The sequence below is a fragment of the Teleopsis dalmanni genome, chromosome 1 (assembly GCF_002237135.1).
Source record: "Teleopsis dalmanni isolate 2A chromosome 1, ASM223713v2, whole genome shotgun sequence".
Classification (NCBI taxonomy): domain Eukaryota; kingdom Metazoa; phylum Arthropoda; class Insecta; order Diptera; family Diopsidae; genus Teleopsis; species Teleopsis dalmanni.
This window is the reverse complement of record NC_051846.1, coordinates 36,566,810-36,577,708: the sequence shown is the minus strand read 5'-3', so window position 1 is coordinate 36,577,708 and position 10,899 is coordinate 36,566,810. Positions and strand designations below refer to the sequence as shown.

The window sequence follows — 10,899 nt, the reverse complement described above, 5'->3', positions numbered from 1 at the left end:
TCACTTATGAAATACCAAAAGTGTAGCAGAAAAAAAAAATTAGCCAAAACCCTCATTAATATTATCTGGAGGAATAATGTTTAAACATAATATAATCAACGAGCCAAATTAACATATTTAGAGTTAAATTTACAGCGACTCAACAGTAATTCAAATAAAGTAATTAATTAAATGAATTTAAATTAATTAAATAAATTTAGATCAAATTGAGTGTCTAGTGTCTATTACAGCACGTGACTACGCAACCATTACCCTATTGGCTGATTTTAATGTCATGAAATATTAATTTGGTTCACTTATTGAACCATTTGCTTCTGTTGGCTTTGCCTGCTATAATATAAGTCCATTAAGGTATCAAGAATAATGAAAGAGCTTGATCTGTTGTCATGTGATTGATTGGTAACAATTATGGGTAACACTATTCTAGAATATGCAGCTTTTGTAATTTTTGAGACACAAAAGAGACATAGAAGACATTTCTAACTCTTTAAACAGATCTCTTGAATTAAAAGAGTTCAGTATAAGATAATTTAGAAATCTAACATAACTTAATGAAGTTAGACAATAGTAGTATTAATTTTAACGTAAGAAATTGGAAGAGATTAATACAATATTTAAGATATGCATTAGAATAGAAGAAATATATGAGTTTAAGTTAAAAATTAATATGAAATTAATATTATTTTTTTTATATAAACTAATTTTAACTAAAATGTTAATTTAAATTCTGACTGACGATCTTTTATAAAAAAGTCGTATTTGTTATTATAAATAAGATTGTATATATTGTATTGTATGTGCATATAATAACATATAATAATAAACTATAGGTCCTTTAAAAGTAACACCACAAATAGATAATTCTTATTGAGGAAGAGACTTCCAGGCTATATGTACCAGAAAAGGAAATAGCAGCGTATTATTATGTCAATGTCCAGCACTGGCTAGCAGGAGGATGACTGTCTTGGGACACCATTGGGTTGGTGATGATTTGGCAGTCAATCTCAAGCTAAATGAGCTGCTTGCAATAACAACAGATATAGTTATGCGAACGGATGTCACTTTAGTTTTAATTCAATAACGACATCCGAGAATCAAAAGACGAAAAAGGACCCAAGTTGTTTTGAGGTCTAATTTGGCTAATCCTTTACTTCGGTGGGACCGCCTGTTGGACGGTGCGCCGTCCCAACGTCCCACAATGTATACAAAAAAGCCTTTTATAAAAGACCTGATTATTTTTAATTACTCTATATTTAAGACATTGGTTTATATGTTAACAGTAAATTGCTATAAAATTGATTCAATTTGTTGATTTAATAAATAATCTTTCTTAAGCTTAGTTTAATACGTCACAAGTTTATTGAGAAAATTTTATACTATTATATAGTTTCGCATTTTATATGAAAGGTGTAAAATACAAAGTAAATAAATATAAAACTGTGATATGTGCAGAAAGTTCAATGTATTTCAGTTTTTCAATTTAGTAAAATAAAGAAGCAATAATTGTAATTAAAATTAAAACAAAAACTGAAAATAAAAACCATTCTTATTGTAGAATTCGAAAAATGTGTTATTGAGAAAGTTTATTGCAGTACTTAAAGTTCAATGGCACCCGCTGTTCGCATTTCAGTATTATAATTACATATTTTTAATGCGACTGCAGTCTGTAGTTTGTATTCCAAAGTACTTTGTTCTGCCAGTTGTGCAGAAATATTAAACGAACGTACGAGTAATTAATTTTATTATTTTATTTAAACTTTTTGATATGCGAGCAAATAATTGCGGGCTGATTTGTATTTATAAATTTAAAAGGAAATAACGTCATATTCAATACTATGAGTAATGTACGGTGTTAATTACAGAATTTTTTATGTATCTATAAGATAACATATGTAATAAAAAATAAATAAGACATGCATTGTTCCTCAATCTCCCATTCATTAAAGTAAATATGTGCATACATTTGTAGTTATTTAAATTAAAAGTGAATTATAAGTCCTTATCATGAATATGAAGTATTTTTCTACTGATATCTTATCTTGCTATCTTATAAAGGCGTTAAGTGTACACAAAACATGCTTTAGAACAAAACTCATATATGGATATAACCATTACTAATGTTTAGTTTCATTAATTTGATATGAATTAATATGGGCATTTAAAGTTAACTGACTATAATTAAATTTTTTTTGAAAAGAATTTATTTTTAATTTATTTTCAAACAGCATTTCTTATTATTATTTCCATATACATTTTATTTGATAATTTTCCATATACAAAATTGAATTTGCGGTAGTAAACACTTTGGAATGCAAATTGGCTACTTAACGTTTTGTATAATAAATTTGACGTCCATTATTTAAAACAAAAATATTAAAACAGATATATAAAAATATATACTTAAGGTATACACAAGGTATTGGAATACACCCTGTTTTTCGCCCGAATTGTACTAAAGGTAATAATTGCTTTTACTGTTAAAATTACTTTTTATTAATTTTTTTCATCGTCCGACTTTAAGTGTTTGTAAATATGGAGAAAAACGAGTATTGCTCTATGCTTGAATTTTTAATATAAAAAAATAATAAACACTTCCAAATTATAATCAATTTTCGTTTACCAATGAAGTTTGCGGGGATTGACCACTGTTATATGCAAGAGTATACGGCATAACACGCCATGTAGTGTCATGGGCTCATCAAAATTGGTTTCTTTTGGCCATCATGACAAAAATTCATGTTCTGCAGAGCGTCATAGAAATTGTAATATGTAATTTGTTTCTTAAAGATACAAATGTTGACATTTATTATTAAACAACAGTGCTTTGCCTAAGTGACAAGGCACAGGTAGCCTCGGCTCTCATGACCAAATTTGAACAGACATATTGTTTTTTTTTCTTAGTCTCCATTTTATAATTTGCATATAAAACTACAACAATTTTTCTCATGATACTCTACATAACATGGCCCTAAAGATGGTTGGATCGCTTTAAAAGAAACTTCATATCAAGAAAGTTATTGTTCAGCTTTTCCTAAACGCGAAAGCGGATATGTAGAATAACATAGCATAGCTTCTTTGTAAAAAGCACCAGAATGGTCGCTTTACATATAGTAAGTAAAACAATATGCATTACAAAATGTCTCTACAAAAAGAGTGGCTTTGAAAAAATAAACAATAGGCGAACCCAAAAGTTAACTTTCAATTCGTTGAACTTGTGTTTCCAAAATAAAGCTGTAGTTTATAAGTTCGTTCTAATTTAAAGCACGGCAAGTGCTTTGGTTGGTGTCACTAATTCAATAAAAAATAAGTGACAATAAAACCTGGAACTTGAGCATTGAAAGTTTCTGCAGCCTTGGCTTCTTGTTGACAAACACGATTAGTCATCGCTTCTAATTTGACAGGCACGAGTTCTTAGCCTGGCACTTGCAGTCCAAACAAATTATATACGGAATATAAACTAATTAAATAAAAATTCGATTATTCCAAAGACCACTGATGAAGAGTACTTGGCAATATTCGAAACAGCGTTGTCTGGTCAGCCAAACTTCAATAAAATTATAATAAATTTTTGTGTTTGTTCTTTATTTCTTTCTTTGCTATTCAAAATCCCTCTAATTTAATATTAATATATGTAGCAATATATGTTAGCAAGAACAGTGTTAAAAAAAATATATTATATAATATTACAAGCTGAACATACGTAGCTGGAACAATCAGGTGCACCTAATATGGCTTTCGGGACATGCCGGTATCTAAGGCAATGAAATGGCAGACAAACTTGCAAGAAGAGGCACAGCCTCAAGAATTATAGGCCCAGAACTATTCTGTGGTCTAGGCAAAGGAACTTTATCTATTCATGGTGCATAGGAAAATCGTCATATATTCGTATACATATATTTGAATTATTGTGCAGTACTAATATGCGGTACCTAACTTACACTATCTCTAAAAAACTAAGTTATTTATCCAATATTTATAAAATAAATAAACATTAAAAATACAGTTGTTTTGTATGGCTGCTAAATTTAACAGAACCAACTATCAATTGATTTTATCTATCTGACTTTATAAAATCATCTATGTAAATTCTCATTTGCTTAGTTTAAAACCAATTTATGTATTAACTGGCAATTCAATTCACTGAAGAGTAAATAGATTTATAGACAGATAGACAAATGAACAGATTATTGTTATTATCATAAGATAAATCGATAACAACATTGCATATATCAATACCTGCCTGAACTTGACGACCATAGTACTTATTAAAGTACCAGAGTTTCAGATTGCTTTCTCCAACTTTATGCTGGAGAGAAGGTAGAAAAGATTGTCACATTGACGGTATCCATCAAAGACGTTGAATGCTTTGGATAGATATTTTTACTTGACAACACTGTCAATCAATTTGCATATGTTACACGTCCTTTTTATCTAATTATGTGTATATAAATTATATAATATCTAACGTGTAAAAATTAAAAATTTTTTAAATATGCTAATTAATAATATGTTACACTATATACATTAACAATATTGCTTATTAGCTAACAATTGTTGCAAATTAACGAAATTTATTACAAATTTCATTACAGCACTCCAAAAATGTTTAAAATGAAGCGAACTCCAGTCCACATAAATAGACTTCTACTTTTAGGTTGCGCATATCTAATCTTTCTTTTGCCATTGACTTTAGCACGAATACCAAATTGTGAGTTCCACGATACTGTCAATATAACTGGTAGTTTACGCTACAACAACGGTTCCTATTTGCATGATGGTGTGATAATACCACCTAAACTCATCGGCGAATATGATTATGAGGTGCTCTATGACGGTCTTGAATTGACTGTGGGGAAACATGTACGCGGTTGTATCTGTAAACTAAAACCTTGCGTTAAATTGTGTTGTCGCCCAAAACAAATTAAAAAAGAAAACTTAAGAGAATGTGAAATTGATGCTAAAACAGAACTTGAACTGTCACCTTACGTGAATATAACTTTCAGCAATGGTACGGAGCAGAGCATACATGTATTAGAGGAATTTTATGTTCAGCATGGAATACCCTGTTATGACGCTTACAAGTTGACACCAGATAGCGAGGAGGACGATGAATGGAAACTCTTCGAGGTAAAAAATATATAATATTTAATAAATGGTATAAAACAATTTATAATTTTAAAAAAGAATGGCACATTGATGCGTTTGTTTGACAATGCCTTAATGACAAAACGTGATTATTGCTTAACACCACATGAAGTAAACGGTGTATATTTGCTTACTCCAATGAATTGTCCAAACTATGAAGAGCAGTCAAATAATCACTTCGCTAACAATCTTGGTATATATAAATGAATTTGAAACTAATAACCTCTTAAGGCTTTACTATTGGTACTCATATATTAAAAAAAAAAATACTTATTCTTATTAATTACAGCAATGTTAATATCTATACCCTTTTTGGTGTTGACAATCTTTGTGTATATCTTCATACCGAAATTGAGGAATTTGCATGGAAAATGCCTTATTTGCTACTTATTTTCTTTAACGGTTGGTTATAGTGTCCTGGTAACCAATAACTATTTCAGCAAACAATATAATGATTTCACTTGCAGTTTTGTAGGTGAGAAAATCAATTATCATTGCTTAATATAAAAGCTAATACAAATATATTCTATATATAAATAAACTTTTAATATAATTACAATATTAATTAACAGGATTCATGGCTTATTTCTTTTTTATCGCGGCATTTTTATGGTTAAGTGTGATAAGTTTTGATCTCTGGCATAATTTCCGAGGCACCAGTTGCAATGTTAACCGTTATATGCAAAACAAACGTTTTGTTATTTATTCTCTCTATGCATGGGGAATTGCTGGGATTCTCACTTTCGCAACCATACAGGGTCAACTATCAAGTATCGATAATCATATTAAACCCGGAATTGGCGACGAATATTGTTGGCTTAAAAGTAAGTAAAATTAAGTAAATTATTATATATGTTACATATATATTTTCTTTTTGTATTTATAGCCGATGATTGGTCAGCTATGATATATTTCTATGGGCCGATAATGTTACTAATTTTATTTAATGTGATTATGTTTATACTGACTGCTACAAAAATTTATCAAGTTAAAAGGGACTTGGAGCGTATTGTGGCTCGTGAAAATGATCAGAGGTGTTTGCGGTCAGAGAAAGAAAAGTATGTTCCTTAAGGAAATTAATTTAAAGTGGACATTAATTATATTAAGTCAGGGTGATTTTAAAAAATGTAGAAATATTTGAAACTGCAGTAAGAAATCAAATGAAAATTATTTACACTTTTGTTGAGTGGTAAAAGTGGTGCTATACATTTTAGTACATACATATGGTCACATAGTCAGTTAAATAAAGTTTTTATTTAACTGAATGTAATTTTGGTCGATTTTCTGACTGTTGCGTTTAAGACATTAAATCAAATTAAAAGTTTAAAATTTTTTTTTGTATTAGCTAGTAATTTAAAAACTGATAACATATTATGATTTGTCCAAAATTCGAATGGTTTTTGGTGTCATAATGGAGTTCACTGATTTTTATTATACTATTAGAATCACAGCATAAGTTTACTGACATTTTCCCTACATTTTAATAACGCATAGTAATGTTATTAATGTTAAGAGATGTTCTGATGGTTATTGGTGACTTTAATGCCAAGATAGGCTAAGGTACGGACGATGCAATTGTTGGCAAATTTGACCTAGGCGAAAGAAATGAAAGAGGTGATCGTTTACTGGATTCTGCAGAAGTAATAAGTTAATTATTTCCAATACATTCTTTAAACTGCCAAAACGTAGACTTTATACCTGGAAGTCACCAGCCGATACATCAAACAGGGTCATCCGTAACCAAATCGACTTTATAACAATAAGTGAAAGATATAAGAACTCAATAAAATTCGCAAAAACCTTCCTCGGTGCGGATGTTCCATCTGATCTCAACTTGCTAGCTGTTAAAATCAACATTAAATTCAAAGCGACAAGCTCAGCTCAACAGAGGAGTAAACTCAATGTAAAAAATTAAAAAGCCCAGATTTGAGGATGCGAGTCGAATATGAAATTGAAATGAGGTTATTAAGTTTACAACCCGCTTGAAGAAATATCTATGACAAATAAAAACACAATAATGAAAGTAGCAAATAATGAAGTGGGCGTGGTCATATCTAGAAGAAAAGAAAATGAATGACAGATGAAATCCTGGCATTAATGGAAGAAAGAAGTCAGTATAAAAATAAAAATACTCGCAAATATAAGTATATACGTGTTCTTATTAGAAAAGCAAAAGGAGAGTTTCACAAAAAGGAATGTGAGGAGATAGAGGGGTATCAAAGGAGAACGATGTATTTAACTTACTCAAGAAAATTAGAAATATGACGACATGTAATAGAAGAAAGAGAAGGCCACTTATGAATAACGAAAGTAAATACATAACAGAAAAAGGCGAAACACCTCGCATGTGAAAAAACTATATTCAAAATCTATTTACGAACAACCGATCAACCGATCAACCGTGACTACCGATCGAAGAGCTGTTTCAGGTCCACATATAACCTTAGATAAAGTTCAAAAAGCAATTGATGGTGCAAAAATAAGAAAAACGGTAGGTTTTGACCAAATACCAAGAGAATTGGTGAAGTTATTTAAAGATAATGGCGTACATATTTAACAAGATTTTTTAATAAAATTTATAATACTGGCCAGATACCAAACTATTGGATTCAAGAACGTTGTCGTGACTTTAACAGAGATGTCTTTTTATGTTATTGATTTTGAAAAAGCTTTCGACAAAGTCGAATACGGCAAACTCATAGAAATTCTGAAGCATTGCTGATTAGATGAAAAGGATATCCGAATAATCGCAAACTTATATTGGAAACAGTACGCAAATGTTTCAATTGATAATTTCTTCACGCAAGAAGTAAAAATAAAGCGCGGGGTTCGCCAAGGGTGCATTCTGTCACCATTACTGTTCAATATATACTCGATATATATACTACAATATTTGTGAAATGTATATTCTAGTCAATAATAACTAACTTGATTTTAAATGTATTTTAAATATTAGAAATGTTTTTACGTTTATACTTCCTACAGATTAATTCATACTATTTTTCTAAGTTATTCATCTCTTAAAAGATGTAAAGCAAAAGTCAGTCCGCGATTATTCTAATTCAAATGAGAAACTTAATTTTAAAATATTACGCAAATCAAAATACTGATAGTTTAATCTATTCTTTGTTACATTATTTTTTAGAAATATTTTTAAATGATTGAGATAGTGTTTTTTAAATAATATTTAAAAAATTTAATCCAAAACAAACCACTTGAAGTATTTTTTTTTTAAACTAATCTAATAGAACTTGGACTTTATTGTTTTTGTAATAGGTCTCCCTTGAAGCCTTAAATTTTAACCCTTTGCTGCGAGTATCAATTTAAGATTTTATATGTTAGCCATCTAAATTTATTACATTAGAGAGTAACATTTAAATATGAGAAGTGTTTAAATTGTATTTTTTTTTAACATGAAAATATGGTATATGCTAGGCAACTTTTTATCTGTAATATATAACTTAATTACTTAAGTAAATATTCTTGTTTCGTTAAGAATATATCTATTTAAATATAAAACAATAAATTAATTTTACAACATGAGGTTTCGAATGCAAGTCTTCTTCACTACATAAACTGTACATGTTCAAAATTTAAATATTATTCAAATTAAAATATTAGAGTTTAATCTTTTCTCAATTTTTGTTATTACATATTTACTATTGTACCATTTACATATTTATTAAAATGGTCTTGTTTTTTTAAAACATAAATTTTTTTCAGTTTTGGTTTATTCCTACGTTTATTTATTGTGATGGGAATTACTTGGATGCTGGAAGTTATGTCGTATTTGGTAGGCTCTGACAACACTTGGTCCATATTTTTTTATGTACCGGACTTTTGCAATGCGGCGCAGGGAATTATAATATTTGTACTTTTTGTACTTAAGAAAAAAGTGAAAAAACTTATAAAAAAGAGGTAAGTCATTTAATTACAATTTTATTTAATTTGATAAAAATATTAATAAATTGTAATTGGAAAGAATTCTACATAATGAAAAAAGTACTTACGCGAGTAATTCGAGTTCTACTCAATCAGAGTGTGCGCCGGAAGAAATATCTTTACAAAATTTTGCAAAAGATGGAAAAAATTCTAATTTAGGTAAAAATTTTGAAGAAAACACAAAAACACACAACCAAATCGTTTGTAACTCTTAATTGGTGTTGGTCTAATTAATTGGCATAACCTTATTGGTGCTTAATATACTTGTTTCTCGGGTTTAATATTTCATTAAATTTTCCACTGAAATTTAATGATACAAAATTTGAATATCTTAAAAGCTAATATTATGTATAGAAATCTAAAAACTAAAACTATAGCTCGTTTTGACGATTATATTATCTATTCGTTGTTTGTATATACTTTTTAAAGCATGGGTTTTCAATCACTAAAACACAAAATAATATCTTTGGCTTGCTACTTAATAAGAATAATTACTAAAGTTTTATATACATGCACGCTGGTTTACATATGTTTATAAAAATTCAATAAAAAAGTTATTGTTTGTTTAACAAAAAACAAAAAATTAAATAATATTAAAATAATTTTATTTAATGCATATATTTCAGAATAAATGCAGCCGAAGAAGCAAATCCTTTTTTGACAAACACCAAACGTATAAATTCGACAAGAAGCACCTCAAAGTCGCAAACAAGTGCCATATCACTCATCAGAGTTAATTCCAATCGTTAGTTGCTATATGTACGCTTTCTTCAACTGCAAACATAAAACCCCAAATTCATTATCCTGTTATCCTGTTGCGACTATTCAACTCGACATTAATTGTAAACTTCATTAAGCTTTTAAAAGTTATAACGCCCGTCTCGTGTGAAGACCAAGTTTGGACCCAAAGTATGCACTTAGCGCATAAAGAAATAAAAATTAGTTTGTATTTTAAATATATATGTTTCATAGTATTATATGTAGTTTAATTTATTTTTAATACTCTTGAAGTATTATATTTTATATTTTGTAACTAAAACTCTAAATATATGTTTGTTGTTAAGATTTCCTTAGTGTTTGTATCGGCATGCATTTTGTAAATGTATTATATTGTAAATTGTAAGAATCTCATCAATATTTTTCATTCATAATTTTTTTAAAAGAAATTGTACTGCTTTGAACAAAATTAATTTATTATTATGTGTATTGTAATATAAACCAAATAAAACTTAATTGTAATAGACAAAGTTTATATTTAATATACTTCTTATAATAAATAATGAGTAACAAAAGCATTAACCAGAAACCTAATAAGATCACCATATATACGAGGGTGGTTTGATAAGTCAGTGAGTTTATGAATGTCCCGCGCAGGTTCTCCAAAGGCAACAGTGCTGCCGTCAGCTGTAATCTACCAGTGGGCAACTTTCTAAATTTGATCAAGCTACGTCGTTCAGTTGGTGTTTGATAGCCGTTCAAAGCAGACCACCTCGCGAATTTTTACAAAAATGAAAAAAAGTGAATTTCGTGTGCTGATTAAACATTCGTGGCCAAAATCCACGAATTGGGATACGAACTGCTACCGCATCCAGCATATTCTCCAGATTTAGCCCCCTGCGACTATTTTTTGTTTTCTAACCTAAAGAAATGTCTGGGCGGTAACAGATTTGAGTCGAATGAAGAAGTCATTACTGAAACAAACGTGTATTTTGAGAGCTTTGAGAAAACCTATTATTTGGAGGGAATAAGAAAATTAGAAAAACGCTGGACTAAATGTATCGAGCTAAAAGATGCTAATGTAGAAAAATAAAA

General features: G+C 29.3%; 1 protein-coding gene across 2 annotated transcripts; it reads left to right on the top strand.

Annotated features, from left to right (window-relative positions):
• Window positions 1–4,597: 4,597 nt before the first annotated feature.
• Window positions 4,598–10,325, top strand: LOC119672940 (G-protein coupled receptor Mth2-like). 2 transcript variants are annotated; one of them, XM_038084112.1, is made up of 8 exons: window positions 4,598–5,127; window positions 5,185–5,338; window positions 5,435–5,620; window positions 5,718–5,969; window positions 6,032–6,203; window positions 8,869–9,063; window positions 9,128–9,246; window positions 9,714–9,797. In XM_038084112.1, the coding sequence occupies exons 1-8, from the start codon at window positions 4,603–4,605 to the stop codon at window positions 9,716–9,718; spliced, it is 1,608 nt and encodes a 535-aa protein (XP_037940040.1). In that variant the 5' UTR covers window positions 4,598–4,602; the 3' UTR covers window positions 9,719–9,797. The 2 variants fall into 2 exon arrangements, with proteins under 2 accessions (XP_037940040.1, XP_037940041.1); XM_038084113.1 differs by lacking the exon at window positions 9,128–9,246 and having other exon boundaries at window positions 9,714–10,325.
• The last annotated feature ends 574 nt before the right edge of the window (window positions 10,326–10,899 follow it).